The following is a 15,534-nucleotide window of genomic DNA, read 5'->3' as shown; positions in this document are numbered from 1 at the left end:
TCGTCCCCATGAAAATCAAAAGAACAAGGCTAAGGAGAGGGCTCTAAGCTCCGACACAGCAGGACTGGGTTTAAATCCAGGAAAGATTAACCCTTTGCTGAGCCGGCAAAGCCGCGGACCCTGAGGAAAGGGAGCACTGGATTGATGGTGGACGGCTTCACTGCCACCTACCTGGGGGACAGGGGTGGCTGTGGGGCTCCAGGAACTCGGCGGGGCCAGGGAATGTTTTTGGGGGCTGAGATGGGGATTATCCAGCTGCAGAGTCCCGGAGATGCTGCAGACCCCCCCAGCCCCCGAGGTGGAGGTCTGGCCCTTGGGAGACGCGGCAGGTCACGGTTGCTACTGTGGTGAATTGGGGGATCTGCTCCAGCCCTTTCCACCCGTGGGCACACAATTACCGGCCCTCCTCTTCAGAAATGCTCCGGCGATGCGGGTTTAGGGACCAGCCGGGACAGATGTTGTGAGCCTTGCCCTGGGTGCAAGTGGGCACCAGCCCCGTGCTTAAGTACCCTCCCCAGGATCTGGGGTGGGCAGCACCGTCTCCTCTCGGGGCCGCCGGTTCCGACCCGCTGTGTCGGCGATGCGGGGGGCCCTCGGCGGCTCAGCATCCCTGGGAGAGCCACGGCCCGTTCCCCCGAGGCCCCGGGGGCCGAAAGCCGCCGAGCACCGGGGTCTGACGGCATCGGGGCCGTCGATTTCGTTGTAGAGCGCAGCAGTACTAAAGCGACTCGTTTTATCCCCAAAACGAGAGCAGGGGTCAGGCGGGGAGCGGGACCGTGCCCGAGGGTGCATCCCAACCGTGGGGCACCGTCCTGGGCATTTCTGCCGGTTTCGTGGCTTTTTCACCGTGGCCGGGGGCAAGGGGCGCGGGTTTGCCTTTGCCTGGGCCGAGGGATGCGGGGGGCTGAGCCGGTGTGTTTGTGTGTGTGTGAATGTGTGTGTGTGTGTGTGTTCACCGTGTCCCTCCCTCCAGCCACCCCACCCCCGGGGAGGGGAGGGAAGGAGGGGACGGGGAGGTGTGGGGGGGGCTCCGACGGCTCGCCTCGCTCCGGCAGCCCCAGTCTCTCCGCCAACGTCAGGGAGGTCATTAATAACCAATTAGGAGGGTCAATGAAGCTCATATATAGCCGGGCGGGAGCCGCGGAGCCGCACGGAGCCCGGCCCGCCGCCTGCGCCCCGCCGAGCCCGGCCCGCCCGCCGCCTCGCCCCCATGATGGGCTCGGTGCTGCCCGCCGAAGCCCTGGTGCTGAAGCCCGGGCTGAAGCCTCAGGGGCTTTCACTGGCCGAGGTGATCACCTCCGACATCCTGCACAGCTTCCTCTACGGCCGCTGGAGAAACGTCCTGGGCGAGCAGCTCTTCGAGGAGAAGAGCAGCCCCAAGACTGCCTTCACGGCCGAAGTCCTGGCTCAGTCCTTCTCCGGAGGTGAGTGCCGGCACCGGACCACCCCCTCCCCAAAACCCTGGACTCCCCTCGGACCCTCTCCTCCTCCTCCATCGGCCCCGGGACGGGCCCCCGGTGCCCGGCGACGGGGATGCGGCTCCGGGCTCCCGGCTCTCCCCAGGCGTGTAATAGCAGTTGACTGGGGAAGAAGGGCTTTAAATTCATTTGGTTAACTTGGGCTTGACCTGAGAAATTTCCCACTTAAACCGCGGGCCGAGGAGGGGGCCGGGGGGGAGTCGGGGCCGCCCCGCATTCAGCCGCCCGGGACAAATATCTTTTCTCTCGCCCCGGCATCGCCGGGGCGTCCCGGCTCCCTTTTCCCCCTCTCGGATTTCTGTTCCTCTCTTAATTTACCATGAAGGCTAATTCCATTTCTATTCACGATATGTCAACCATCTCATCTCCCCATTTTGTAAGAGGAATTCCTGGGCCCTTTTAAACAAGCCCTTGCGCCATTCAGGCACAATGTACCGCTACAGCATTCCTAAAGGACTAATGAATTTAGAATTAGCAATTTCTTTCTAGTTGAGTTTAATGAATGCAGATCACTTTAACAGCGTGACAAATTGCTGGATGGGCCGAAATAGACACCATTTAACCTCCTTTCTCAGCCCCGCTCCCTCGCCCGGCCCGGGCTGCTTTTCCCAGGTACCTCCTCAATGCTCCGGGGGAAACCTTGTACCGCTTTGTAGGAGCCCGGTTGGGCGTTTAAAAGGCTCAGACCCGGGATTTGGGCTGGGGTTCCCGCCCCCCTCCTTTCCTCGAGCACCCCCGACCCGTCCCCGACAGCCGCCCGGGGAGCAGCGGGGCTGGCGGGGAGTGGAAGGCGGCGAGTCCCTTTTCCGAGCCCTGTCCTGCCTCCCGCAGAGGTGCAGAAGCTGTCCAGCCTGGTGCTGCCGTCGGAAGTGATCATCGCCCAGAGCTCCATCCCCGGGGAAGGGCTCGGCATCTTCTCTAAGACTTGGATCAAGGCCGGCACCGAAATGGGACCGTTCACGGGCAGAGTCATCTCGCCAGAACATGTGGACCTGTGCAAGAACAACAACCTCATGTGGGAGGTAACGACCCCCCCCGGTACCCCCAGCCCCGGAGAGACGCAGGGACGGGGCGCTGGGGCCCGAGGGCTTTGTCCCGTGCCATCAGGCATCCTCCCTGTACCTCGTTTTCCCTGTTCATGCAAAGATAAGGTTTCCCCCAGGGCAGGTGGGTTTAGAAGACCCTTAGGCAAGGGATTCTTCAGCCCTTGGGATGCAGTCAGCTCTTGGAGGAGCCTCAAAACACTGCTGCTCGTGTCTTTTGCAGCAGACTCACACCCTGCCCTTCCATGTTGTGGTGAAACACCGGGCTGGCAGCTGCTCACATCACACACGGTGTGGAAGTCAGCTCTGCCCCTGCACTGTTTTGTGCAGCCCTGGTGCAGTTAACACTGTATGAGGCTGTGGGGTTTGGGGGATCAGAGCTACCAGGACATGGTGCATTCATGCCCAGAGACTACAGTGGAGGCTCTTAATTTTTCTGGTTGGTTTCACTGTCAGACTTCTATTTTTAAATTATTATTGTGATTATGATTCTGTGCCTAATAGAAACTAGCCTCACCTTTTCTGCCACCCTGCAAAGCATCTTCCTCTGAGGGCCAGATCTGGCAGGCAACCTTCACCTGAGGAAGGGGACTGAGGCAGGGAGCTGTGTGATCTGGGCATGGAGCAGTGGGGCCAGCCATGTTCACCCAGCAGGAGCAGAGCATCCTTCCTCAGCCCTGCTGCCGGTACCTGGTCCAGTACCACGAGTTTAGGCATCCCCTGATTGCCTGCAGCGCCTCAGCCCCAAAGCTGTGCTGCCTTTGAGCTTATCCCTGGCCCGGGGACTTTATTCCAGAGGTGGAGAAGCTCACTCTGTTTGCAGGCAGCTTTGCTACCAACCACTCTCTGCCCTTCCCAGGTCTTCAACGAAGACGGCACGGTGCGGTACTTCATCGATGCCAGCCAGGAGGATCACCGCAGCTGGATGACCTACATCAAATGTGCCCGCAACGAGCAGGAGCAGAACCTGGAGGTGGTCCAGATTGGGAACAGCATCTTCTACAAGGCCATTGAGGTAAGTGTGGCTGGGAGACTGCAGGAGAGGAGCAGGGTGCTGGGACTCTCCACCCCACAGATCCTCTCTTGTCCTTTGGGCTGTTGCTGGGGTGTCTGTGGGAGCATAGGGTGGCTTTGCTGTCCCTGGCATCCAGATTCCCTGGGAAAGGTGATTTCAAGGGGTTCAGGGACATCTGAGGGAGCAGGGAGTGGCCTTTCTCCTCTATATCCCCTTTTGGTGGGCTCATGGGCACTGAGCAGAGCGAGAGCAAATGCTGCCCAAGCTTGTTTTGGGGTGTAAAGTGTGAAAAGAGCTGCCACCTGGGACCAGGCAGAGCTTAGGGCAGGAGCAGGGGTCTGACACTCCTTTGAAAAAAAGGGATTTTATGCTTCTCTGTAGCAGGGGAAAGTTTGGGGGTTTCTGTGAAAGCCAGGTGTGGAGTGCAGGCTGTGCCTGCCTCTGCACAGCTTTTGTTGGGGGGTCACAAGTATCTCTGGCTGTAAATGGAGCATGGGAGGACTGGGACTGCCATAGCTGGGCAGGAGCTGCAGGGTGGGCAGGTGCCATGCTGGCACAGCTGTGCCTCGGGCTCTCCGTGGTGGGGTTGTGAGAAGGGCCTCATCCTGCCCCACACATCCATTCACTCCCATACAAAGTGCAGGTGGGTACTGACCCAGTGGGGGAGTGGAGGCAAGCTCTGTGTCCCAGGGGGTCCCAAGGCTCCCCAAGGTACCCCAGATCTCACAGCTCCTCACAGGAGGTGCTGCAATGGAGGTGGGTGTTTGCCTCCCCGACATTGCTGATGCTCCATGTGTGCAAATCACACAGTGTGACGGTGGGGATCAGCCCTGCTTGTGTACAGTGTCCTTGGGGAGGTGTCCCTGTGCAGCTGCTTCAGCTTAGATTTGCAGAGGGAACATCTCTTATTCCATCCCAGACCAACACTCCGGGACTGACCTGCTCCAGTATCAGGTCCAGAGTCTCACAGGCTCCTGCACTGATCGCAGCTGGGCTTGGATCTTAGTTGGGAAAGAGCACAAGTGCTGTCTGCTGGTTCCATGGGCAAGGGCAGCTCCCCGGATCTGTCTGGGCTCCTGTGCTGGCTTACAGCTGAGCAGATGCTCAAATGCTCTGTGGCACAGTACCATGGCTCAATCCTGCATCGAGCCAGCACAGGGCTGGGTTTGGGATTGCCACAGTGGGATGGAAAAGTGAGGAGGTGGGTAAGGAGAGAATAGGTATTCTTCTGCTGCTGTGGGTAAGCCTTGTATGTCTGTCAGGGCTCTGCTGCTTTTCCCCAGGCAGCACTGCAAGAGCCCTAGGTGCTTCTGTGCTGCTCTATCCACACTGGACACCTCTCCACAGGCTTCAAGTGTACCTGTCTTTAAGACCTGATATTGCTTGGTGGGCAGCTGTGCCTGCCTGTGGTGACAGCAGCTTAATTGCTTTTATTACTGCTCTGCAGAGTAGTAAAATAATTACAGGCAGCTGTGGTGTAATTAGGAATACAGATGTTTCTCACACCTTGTGAGGGCAGATATGGGGCAGATGAGCTGACATTCAGGAAGGGGTGTGTAGAGGCCCCATATACTCATGGGCAGTCTGTAGGCTTCCTCCCGGGGCTGGAGCAGCAAGTGTTAGAGCAGGATGAGTTTAATTCCCTTGGTACAAAGAGTGAAGTGGAAATGTTGGAAGTGCTGAAGCCCAAGTGATGGGAAGGTGTCTGCAGGAATGAGCAGCGCCCGCTGTCGTGCTGCTGTGTGCTCCCTGGGCATGCTGCTGCTGCATCAGTGTGGGTCACTCCGTGCCACCAGGAGCAGAGGGCAAGGAAGGGAAGCACAGAGTGTGTGAGGAGCTGAGTCACAACCAGGCATGACAGGTTGAAGAACTGCATCTTTCATGGGCTCCCCATTCCTGTGCAACACGCCTGCACAGGGCCAGTCTGAAACCAGCCGCTTGTTCAAACTCACGGCGGCTTGTGCACCCCACGAGAAAAGGAAAAGAGGAGTTTCCTTTTGTGGTTCTCTCTGCTGGTTAATCCCCCAGCACAGAGCCACAGGCACATGAATGCAGCACCTTGGATGTGAGGAGCTGCCCCTTATCACCTCCCTCACCACAAATCCTGCGCTGAGCGTGGAGCATCAGCTCGAGCCCGTGGGAGCAGCTCAGCCTTGGGCAGGACACACCAACACTCACTTGAACTTAGTGGTGTCTTCTCTCAGCAGCACATCTGTCTGTCACCCTCTGTCCCCTACCAGCCCCCTGCCCTGTGCCTACTGCATTCCCTCTCTGGCAGCACCCTGAGCTCCTCTGCACGCACCTCTGCTGCACCGCAACTCCACTGCAACATCTCTCAGGGCGTCTTTCTCACCGACTGTTTCCCTTTAATATCTTCACATGTTTTGTCTGTTCCTGCCCATACTTTCTAGTTTGCTTTTCCCATCCTCTTCCTCAGCAATTCCAAGTCACTGCTGCTGGAAAACAAAGCGAAGGCAGTGAGTTTGGCTTTTGTTCTGAAGGCCACGAGATCCTGGGGGGAGGCAATTGAAATAGCTTTGGGGTGCATGCACTTGAGTGCTCAGCCACTGCTCCAGCTCCACCACACCAGCTCCAGCAGAATAAAACCCACACACACACACACATGTGTGCATGTAAGTGATGAGTTTTATCCTTTTGGCAGTGTTTTATTATATTTGCTTGTATGAAAACCAGCTCATTTTCTGTTAGGAGAAAAACGCTACAGAGAAGCGGCTCCAACTTGAGATGCAAAATGGTATCAGCTTCCCTAATTCCTACTCTGCAGCCCTAGTGAGGTCTTCAGTTAAAAAATATAAAGTCAAAACTCCCATTGCTCTGAGGTGCTTAAAATCAGGCACCTGTTCAGTGCCTGTGTGATGCAACTTACGATCTGTGTTTCACGTACATGTTTTTTCTTGGACTACCCTGTGTATGGGAAGCTGTGTACCAAAATGCAGGACTTCCCAGTTCTAAATTAGATTCTGAACCCCAGAGGCCTGCAAGGGGGAAATTGTGGGGGTTTTTAAAAGCAATGTCACTCTTAATGTAGCCCAAAGCACTTTGAGAGCATCTGTCTTCCCCTCATGGCTGCTTCACACAGGGAGGCTCGAGCGGTGTTTCCTGACTGCTTGCTCTGGCGCCGCAGGAGCAGGATGGGAACAACAGGGGAAGAAATGCCATAGTTTTGGGGAAACAGGAGTATAGGTGGTGCAAAAGCCCTTCCCTAGCCATATAGAGCTCCTTGGCTGTTGCAAGCACTGTGGCTGTGGTGTGAGACATGGCCAGCGTCTTGCACCCGGACTGTGTTCTCTTACAGCAGCCCCTGGGCTGACAGCCCTTTGCTGTTGCATCTGCATTCCCACCTTCTAAAATGAGCCCCAGGGGGACTGGGTGGGACATGCTGCCTGTGCCCTACAGCAGGAGGGCGTTGAGAGGTTCCATCCAGAGCTGAAAGGCTCTGCAGAGACACTGAGCTGAGGCTGCACCTCACGGATCCCTGCTTTTAGTCCCAGTCATTTGTGCCCTGCTGCAGTTCATGGGTGCACAAATACCACACTTCTGTGTGCTGCCGTGTCCTCATCACCCCAGGCTGCAGGGACCATTGGGTCCTTCACTCCAGAGAACCTAGCTCCATCTGTGTGCTTTGTAGCTGCTTATTTGCCTGTCATTGTTGCTTGTGGCTCCAGTGCAGGGTTGTGTTGGTGGTGGGTGGTGCTGAGCCATGCCATTGCCTCCAGTGCTGCAGGCCAGGCTGGGCCTGCCCAGTGGGCACTGGGAGCAACTGGCACATCCCAGACAGCAGCAGGGTCTCACAGGAGATGGGGTATGGCCAGAGTAGGTCTGAAGCAACCAGCTGAAGATGCAGAGGGAGTAGTTTGCTGTCCCCTCTTGACACCCCCATCTGTATCTTTCTCTCTAGATGATTCCTCCGGACCAAGAGCTGCTGGTCTGGTATGGGAACTCCCATAACACCTTCCTGGGCATTCCTGGTGTGCCAGGGCTGGAAGAGGAGCAGAAGAAAAACAAACATGGTAAGTAACGTCGGAAACAGCCATTGATGCATCATCCTTGCTTGTTCTCTGTTCACCCTGTCCCCAGCCCTAAGGCCAGGCACAGGGCAGGGACATCCCAGCTCAGATCCCTCTGCCCTAGGGGACAAACACAGAAACTGAGAGACAGTTCCACAGTCTGAGCACGTCCTCAGTAATTTGGAGGGGTTGCCTCTGTGCCAGTTTGCCCATGGCTATCAGTGCTGCCATGGCCAGCAGCCATTGCCTGGCCCAGCTGGGCAGGGAGGAGCTGGGCAGGCGGGTGAGTGGAAGGAAAGCAGCCTTCAAGCACTATGAAACGCTGAATGGATGCAGCTGCCCAGGTACCCACTGTATTTAACAGATCTTTCCTAAATCATTGTCACAGGAGGCTTTTACTCCCTGCTTGACTCAGTGATTCCTGCGGGTGGGCAGCAGAGCTCTCAGGCACTGTTGAGGATGCTGTGCCTGGAGCCATACCCTCAGCATTTTGCCATACCCTCACAATTGCTGATGTATTTTAATCACTAGAGCTATTTGTACTATATATGTGTTCTACATACACATTGTATTTGTAGTGTAAGAGCTGCCCACATCAGAGTGCCAGCCTGTGCCCAGGATGGTGTGTCTGCTCACGGCCATCCTCAGCGGGCAGGGAGGCAGCGGGGTGGCTATTTAGAGCAGCCAAAGCCTTGGGGGTTCGGGGAGCGTGTGCTGGAGGGCAGGGCCTGACTGTCCCGTTGTCCCCAGAGGACTTTCACGCGGTAGAGACGGGAGCCAGCACGACGGGCCGCATGCGCTGCGTCATCTGCCACCGGGGCTTCAACTCCCGCAGCAACCTGCGCTCCCACATGCGCATCCACACGCTGGACAAGCCCTTCGTGTGCCGCTTCTGCAACCGCCGCTTCAGCCAGTCCTCCACCCTCCGCAACCACGTCCGCTTGCACACTGGCGAGCGGCCCTACAAGTGCCAGGTCTGCCAAAGTGCCTACTCCCAGCTGGCTGGGCTGCGGGCGCACCAGAAGAGTGCCCGGCACCGGCCCCCCAACGCCTCCCTGCAAGCTCACTCGCCGGCCCTGCCCGTGCCCCATCCCGCCTCCCTGGCCCATCACATCCCCACCATGGTGCTGTGAAGCTCCAGCGGTGGGTTTTTGGACAGCAAAGAACCGTCGCCGAGGCTTGCAATGAGCTGTGAGGTGTCGGCCCTTGGCAGAGCTGGGGGGCACAGGCAGGGCTGCTTTGTGTGGTGAAGGGAGGGAGGGGGGGTGTGGTGCTGAGTTATTTTTGAAGTGCTGTTTGCATGGAGGCTGCTTGGTGGGTGAGGGATCCCCCTCCTCCAGCTGGCCCCAGGGAGATGCGGTGTTGGGTGGGCTGCTGGTCCCTGGGGCTGGCAGGGGGAGAGGAGGGAAGGGACACCCTGGGGTAGAGCTGAGGCAGCTGGGCCTGAGTCACACCTGGGTTTCACAGATGGTTTGATGGAAAGAAGAACTGCTCTTATTCCTCCTCCTCTGCTTCAGTGAATGCCCAGACACATGCCCTGTTAAAGGCTGGCACAGCCCTGTTGTGGCCACCTCGCTCATGCCTATTTACCCCTATTTACTTCAGCCCTGGTGTCTCTTTCCAAGGGACACATTTCCCTCCTGCGGAGCCTTGATTTACCAAACAGTCGTGTTTGGTTTTTTTCCCCTGCCCTACTCCAGCCTGAGCCAGGTTTTTGGGTTTGCCCATCACCTCTGAGCAATGCCGGGGGCAAAGGGGACGGGTCTGCTCCAGCCCCGGGAGCATCGCTCCGGTGAGGGAACATCTCGGCTCTGACTTCTGCTGCCCTCTGGGGACAGAGAAAACCTGTCCCCGGGCCAGCTCTGTCCCCAAGGACAGCTCCAAGCGCCCTCTGGAGTTGTGCCACGTAGGAGGGCCGTGTATCATAAAGCTTCAAAGAACGTATCCTAATATTAACTATAAGTCTGAGATGTATAAAGTCCTCACAACCTGTGTTTTACTTCCAGAAAAATAGAGGAAAAAAAACCCCCCAACTGTCACTTTAACTTTGTAAATATTTATGTAAACATTATTTACAAAGCTTTGATATTATATATTATTTGATTGTATATGTACACAGTGTAAATATGTTTGTACCTCTCTCTTGTACTCTAAATAAAAATAACTTGGGACGTTTATCATTTAGAAGATGGACAGCACAGGAATTCATTGGCCGTGTGCTGCAGGAAGGAGATGGTTGGGATGAGTCGGTGTTTACGCTAGCACAAGGTGAATAAAAGAGATGCAGTGTTGTCTGTTAGACCAAATAGCGCATCTGTGAAAAGGAAAGATCGTCTTTGGGGGAAAAACACGTGCTTTTGTGGGTCTGATACAGGAGTGTGTGAGCGGGTGGGGTTCGGTCTGGTGCCTCCCTGTCTCCACAGTCTCAATACCGTGGTTGTTATGTCCCATGAAATGACGGTCCCATTCCAGCTGTGAGGGGCTACAGGTGTAACCCTTGCTTGGAAAGAGTGTTTGATTTTGGTCCAGAGGAAGCAAAGCGGTTACTGAGGGTGGCTGATGGGGACTTTTTCCCCTTGGTCACCTTCCCAGCAGCTCTGAGAACCCAAGTGCTGTCTGAATTAAATGAATAAAGCTTCCACACAAAATTAGTACATATCATCGCGACAGCTTTGCCAGAGGAAGGAGTAAATTCCTCGTCCTTCGTCCCTTTGCCCGTCACGCTTCACCGGGGGCGGGGGCCAATGTGTACCGTCAGACAGCGGAGCGGCTGGGGCCCGCAGTGCTGCCCTTCACACCACAGTGACCTCCTCAAAGCGGGCCCCGGGGCGCTTCGCGGGGCCTGGTGTCCCTACGGCGCGGCAGGGCGGGCTCCCGGGGGCTGGGCCCCGGCTGCAGGGCTGCAGTGCCCGCCCAGCCCCGCACCCGCCCGAGCGGTACGCCTGCCCTCCCTAAACATGGCCCCGCTCTCCCTCTGATTCCCAACGTAGGGAAGCCCAGGACGCCCTTTCCTGCCAGAAACCAAAATGGCTGCCCAGCAAGGTCACCGCTGCCCTCAGCCAAGATGACGGCGCCTGCGCCTCAGCCGCACTGCCGCCAGCAGCCGCCATGGCGGGCGGAAGGCGCGCGGGGATGAGGTCACGGCGCCGCGCTGCCCGCACTCGCGATGGCCGCCATCAGCATGCGGCTGCCGGTGGCGCGGAAGGCGGCGGCGCCCAGCGCTGCCCGCGGCGCCGAGAAGCACCTGGTGGCCCCGGGGGACACCATCACCACGGACACGGGCTACATGAGGTAGGGGCGGCACCAGGGGGGCGGCGCGGCGCGGCCGGCCGGCCTCGGGCTCTCTTCAGGCGGCCGCTGTCTCTGTAGGGGCCACGGCACGTACGTGGAGGAGGAGAAGCTGATCGCTTCGGTGGCCGGCGCCGTGGAGAGGGTGAACAAGCTGGTGTGCGTCAAGGCGCTGAAGAGCAGGTGAGCGTGGCGGGCTGCCCTGCTGTCCGTGCCGCGGAGGGCTGGGGGCGTCTCCCGGGCAGGGTGAGGCGTGTGATGGGTTGCTCTCTCTGTCCCCCTCGCAGGTACAACGGCGAAGTCGGTGATATTGTTGTCGGGAGGATCACGGAGGTAAAGCTCAGCTTCCCCTGAGGGGCTGTGGAGGAGGAGGGTGTCCCTGCACAGAGGGACTGTGAGTGTTGAACAAGATGAGGCTGGGATAGGCAGCTGCTTGGCTGCCTACAGGACCTACTGCTCTACTGTAAAGCTTCTGTTCTGCTTTTGAGTGTGTATCAAGAGATTATTTTTTGTCTTCTCTAGGTTCAGCAGAAGCGTTGGAAAGTGGAAACCAACTCCAGGCTCGATTCAGTGCTGTTGCTGTCGTCTATGAATTTACCTGGCGGGGAGCTGGTGAGTGTAGGCCATGCAGAGCCCGTCTTCTTGTGCTCCCGTGGCAAAAGCTGAGGCACTGGGAAGCTCTGGAGTCCTCCCTACAGTTAACACAGTGCTAGGGTTTGTGGGTGGGTCTGTAGTGCTCTGATATCTTTAACTGTCGGTGGTATTTGGACATAAACACTTCTGTGATCTAAAACTGAGCTAGTCTACCAAGTTTTTCCCTTGGTGAGTGGATTGCATTTTGCTAGCATCCTAATGTCCTCCATTAATGTAGGCATTAGAATCACAGAGTCATAGGATGGTGGGGATTGGAAGGGCCCTGCAGAGCTCATCCAGATCAAGCCCCTGCTAAAGCAGGTTCCCCTGGCTCAGGGGGCACAGGAACATGTCCAGGTGGGTTTAGAAACCTCCTGAGAAGGAGCCTCCACACCCTCCCTGGGCAGCCTGAGCCAGGGCTCCCTCAGCTCAGCACCAAAGGAGTTTCTTCTCATATTTAAGTGGAACCATTTGTGTTCCAGTCTGTGCCCGTTACTCTTTGTCCTGTTACTGGGCTCTACAGAAAAAAATGTTCCCCTCGCCCCCATCCCCCTGACACCCACCCTCTAGGTACTGATGTTGATGAGATCCCCCCTCAGTCTCTTCTACAGACTAACCAGTCCCAGGTCCACAGCTTTCCCTCATAAGGAAGATGTTCCAGGCCCCTGATCATCTTGGTGGCCCTGCACTGGCCTCTTTCCAGCAGTTCCCTATCCTTGAGCTGGGGAGTCCAGAACTAGACACAGGACTCCAGATGAGGCCTCACCAGGGCAGAGTAGAGGAGGAGCAGAACTGATGTTTTCTCATTCTGAGCTACATGTAACTTTTCTTGCACTGTGCATTTCAGAGGAGGAGATCAGCAGAAGATGAGCTGGCAATGAGGGACTATCTGCAGGAAGGAGACCTCATCAGTGTATCCTTTCACAGCTTAGCTGGCTGAGCACAAGCAGAGGTCCTGGAGAGAGCAGCCAGCCCTTGGCCAGCCATGCTGGTGGGGAGAGCTCTCTGTCATGGGCAGCCAGCAGCTATTGGCATTGGTCAGCATTGGGGACTTTTGTTTCCTTAAATGACACTGACAGGCAGAGGTCCAGTCTATATTTTCTGATGGGGCTGTGTCACTGCACACCCGGAGCCTGAAATACGGGAAGGTATGTTATTCAAAAGTTACATTATTTGCCTAATCCTGCTCCTGTTGCCTTGTATAAAGCCTTTTGGAGGGGTTTCTTTTCAGAAAAAAAAAGCTGTGGAGTAGATTAGGATGTTGTTATAACCCATTCCTGCAGGTTAGAAAGACTCTTGGCTCCTATGTGGGAGCACTGAGCAGAGTTTCCCCAAAGCCCTTGAGTTGCCCTCTGAGTTGCTGCTCTCCCTGCCCACAGTTACAGCCTACAAGTCCTGTTTCCCCCACTAACTGCTAGGGAATTAAACCCCAGGGAGAAAACTCCTGACTCAAACTCCTCTTCACTCCTCTTCTGCAGGCCGTTGCCCTGTGACCTGTTTCTCCCTCCAGGGCTCTATTTTAGGCTTTACACAGTTGTCATTTATCTCTGGTTTTGTGCACTGAAATAAGCCAAGGGGCCACTGGAGCGTAGGCTGCGGTTTGGGATTACCAGAGCAAGGGTATTAGCACTTAAAAGATGAAAGCAAAGTGTGCTTACTGCACAAAGGGTGAAGGACAGCTACTGGATTAAGAGGGAGAATGTTCTGCTAAATTGGGCCTCTCATGCCTCATTTTTTCTGCAGGAATGGTTGATGTGTAGTTAGGACTGAGATATTATTAACATTTGTGCTAAGCACTTAGAGTGTTCTTCATCTTCAAAGGGCTGCACAGGCATTAGCTAATCCTCCCAGTGCTCCCAGAGGCAGGCAGGTTTTATGTTCACTGCTTCACAGGAAAAAGTGTTAAAATTGAGTAGTTTCTAGACTAGGAATGGAGTGCATGTTGGTGATGTGACATCATCTCACCTTTCTCATGTTGTGTCTCCTGGTCTCTTCAGCTTGGCCAAGGTGTGCTTGTTCAAGTCCCACCCTCCCTTGTGAAACGCCAGAAGACTCACTTCCATGACTTGCCCTGTGGTGCATCTGTGATCCTTGGCAACAACGGTTTCATCTGGATCTACCCAACTGCAGAGCAGAAAGATGAAGAGGCAGGGGGCTTCACCACCAACTTGGAGGTGAGAGTTCTGGGGAGATGAGCCTTCAACCAGTGATGGTTTGTCAGTCTGACATAAGCAGAGCTACATGAATAACTTGAAGCTTTCAAGATGTGGTATGAGGTTCATGCAGACCTTTTTTACAGAAGGTTTGCATCATTTCCCAGTGTATTCATCTCTTTTTCTCTGTCCTTCCTCAGCCAGTTCCCTTGTCAGACCGAGAGGTGATCTCACGGCTCCGAAACTGCATTGTGGCTCTGGTTACTCAGAAGCTGATGCTCTTTGACACCAGCATCCTCTATTGCTATGAAGCATCCCTTCCTCATCAGGTACAGAAACCAGTGGTGTTTGCTTTATTCCACACTGTGGGGAGGGAGGGGAAGGGCCGCATCTGTTGGTGCTGAAGTCAGTAAGTGAGATGACAGGGCTTCCTTTTGGCATTCCCAAGCATCCTGCAGTAGGAGACGTGAACTTCTGTCTTCATATATGGAAAAGATCTGAATTACCTTCTGCTTTTGTTCACACTGCCAGCCTGCTCAGTTAGATGGGCTGTTCCTTTGTATTTCTAAGTCATCTATCCCCTTCCCTTGTACTGGTGTGTGTCCTTCAGGAGAGATTAGGAGTTGTCAGTAGCATCTCCTTTGATTTCTTATGGTGTCAGTAAGAGTTACTGACTCTGGCACAGTTGACTTTGCCTTAGACCCTCTGTCATGATAGTCTTGATCAGCCACAACCTTCTAAACTCATTGCTGTGTGCCAGGGACCCTTGTCCCCACCAACTGTATAATAGTAGTAATTGCTTTTTGGTGCTGATGTTGTTCTTCTTTCCACTCCAGATCAAGGACATTCTCAAACCAGAGGTGATGGAGGAGATTGTTCTGGAAACACGACAGAGGTTGCTGGATCTGGAGGGATAGGGCACGTGGCCAGGAGCAGTCATTGGAAGTCTCAGCATGGCAGCATTTGATCCTCAGTATTACTTTTTTCAATGATCTACTCCTCAACATTCATTCCACGCTTCAGAAACCACCAAAATTCTTATTTGAACTCTTAAGATATCTCCTGAGCCCTTTTAGTACAATAGTACTAAATAATCCTTAAGTACAATAACCTTATAGTGCAGCAGCCTGAAAAACTGATGTCTGGCCTTTATGAAGATGCAGATACAACTGGGACATAGCTCACTGCACTTGTTGTTGTATCTAGTGCCCCCAAACCTTGTGCAGAATGATAGAGAGGAAGGGATGTGTTTTGTCATGTTTCTCTCTTCCCAAAGACTTTCTGAATGGGTTTGAGATAGATCAATCAGTCAGCCCTCTGACTGGGGGCTCTTGTTTTTCTCTGAAAGACTGCAGATCCCAGGTACAAGTCCCGAGAGGACAAGAATATCCACACCCTGGCTAACCACACTTTGAGTCTGGCTGTTCACAGGTTCTGTGTCTCAAGGGTATGAGATGGGATGATGTGACATGATGTGGCTGCCCACGTAAGCCAGGAGCCACGGGTGAGCAGTGTCCTCTCAGTTCGTGTGCATCCTGCTGCTCCGTTTTTTATTCTTGATGTGGTGAGCTCCTCCTCTGAGGATGCTCCAATATTGTTTTCTATTAAATATTTTACATGTCAATAAACTTTTTGAGGCAGATCAGTCATTCAGGAGAGTGTGTGCATGAACTTGTCTGTCTCCAGAAGGAATTCGGTCTAAGTCGAGAGCTACGGTTGGCCGAGGTTTCCTCATGCCAGGACACCTAGTATGGTTGCAACATCCTGTTACCTCTTCAGCTGTGCTTCTCCTGTGCAGAGTTTCTCTGTAAGTAGGTTGCCTGGTGTTGTTCAGAGTGGTGCTCTCAACACAGCTTCCCTTTGGGATCCTATGGAGAGGTGAGTCTGCTGGGAATG

General features: G+C 54.9%; 2 protein-coding genes across 2 annotated transcripts; both read left to right on the top strand.

Annotated features, from left to right (window-relative positions):
- Positions 1 to 1,210: 1,210 nt before the first annotated feature.
- Positions 1,211 to 8,697, top strand: PRDM12 (PR/SET domain 12). The gene is made up of 5 exons (XM_062011811.1): positions 1,211 to 1,424; positions 2,310 to 2,500; positions 3,381 to 3,536; positions 7,456 to 7,567; positions 8,315 to 8,697. Exons 1-5 carry the CDS (start codon positions 1,211 to 1,213, stop codon positions 8,695 to 8,697), a joined length of 1,056 nt encoding a protein of 351 aa, XP_061867795.1.
- Positions 8,698 to 10,676: 1,979 nt separating this feature from the next.
- Positions 10,677 to 15,291, top strand: EXOSC2 (exosome component 2). Its single transcript, XM_062011476.1, has 9 exons — positions 10,677 to 10,855; positions 10,934 to 11,035; positions 11,140 to 11,185; positions 11,375 to 11,464; positions 12,333 to 12,398; positions 12,565 to 12,633; positions 13,483 to 13,659; positions 13,839 to 13,967; positions 14,475 to 15,291. Exons 1-9 carry the CDS (start codon positions 10,731 to 10,733, stop codon positions 14,553 to 14,555), a joined length of 885 nt encoding a protein of 294 aa, XP_061867460.1. The 5' UTR covers positions 10,677 to 10,730; the 3' UTR covers positions 14,556 to 15,291.
- The last annotated feature ends 243 nt before the right edge of the window (positions 15,292 to 15,534 follow it).

This window comes from Colius striatus, chromosome 19, assembly GCF_028858725.1.
Source record: "Colius striatus isolate bColStr4 chromosome 19, bColStr4.1.hap1, whole genome shotgun sequence".
Lineage (NCBI taxonomy): Eukaryota > Metazoa > Chordata > Aves > Coliiformes > Coliidae > Colius > Colius striatus.
Note: the sequence above shows the minus strand (reverse complement) of the source record. Positions and strands in the feature narration are given on the sequence as shown.

What these genes read in the sequence shown, in the direction of transcription:
- EXOSC2 (XM_062011476.1), top strand. Translation starts at nt 10,731, where the DNA reads ATGGCCGCCATCAGCATGCGGCTGCCGGTGGCGCGGAAGGCGGCGGCG. An exon ending in ACGGACACGGGCTACATGAG is followed by an intron (nt 10,856 to 10,933) that starts GTAGGGGCGGCA and finishes CTGTCTCTGTAG; the next exon opens with GGGCCACGGCACGTACGTGG. An exon ending in ATTTACCTGGCGGGGAGCTG is followed by an intron (nt 11,465 to 12,332) that starts GTGAGTGTAGGC and finishes TGTGCATTTCAG; the next exon opens with AGGAGGAGATCAGCAGAAGA.
- PRDM12 (XM_062011811.1), top strand. Translation starts at nt 1,211, where the DNA reads ATGATGGGCTCGGTGCTGCCCGCCGAAGCCCTGGTGCTGAAGCCCGGG. An exon ending in GGCTCAGTCCTTCTCCGGAG is followed by an intron (nt 1,425 to 2,309) that starts GTGAGTGCCGGC and finishes TGCCTCCCGCAG; the next exon opens with AGGTGCAGAAGCTGTCCAGC. An exon ending in TCTTCTACAAGGCCATTGAG is followed by an intron (nt 3,537 to 7,455) that starts GTAAGTGTGGCT and finishes CTTTCTCTCTAG; the next exon opens with ATGATTCCTCCGGACCAAGA.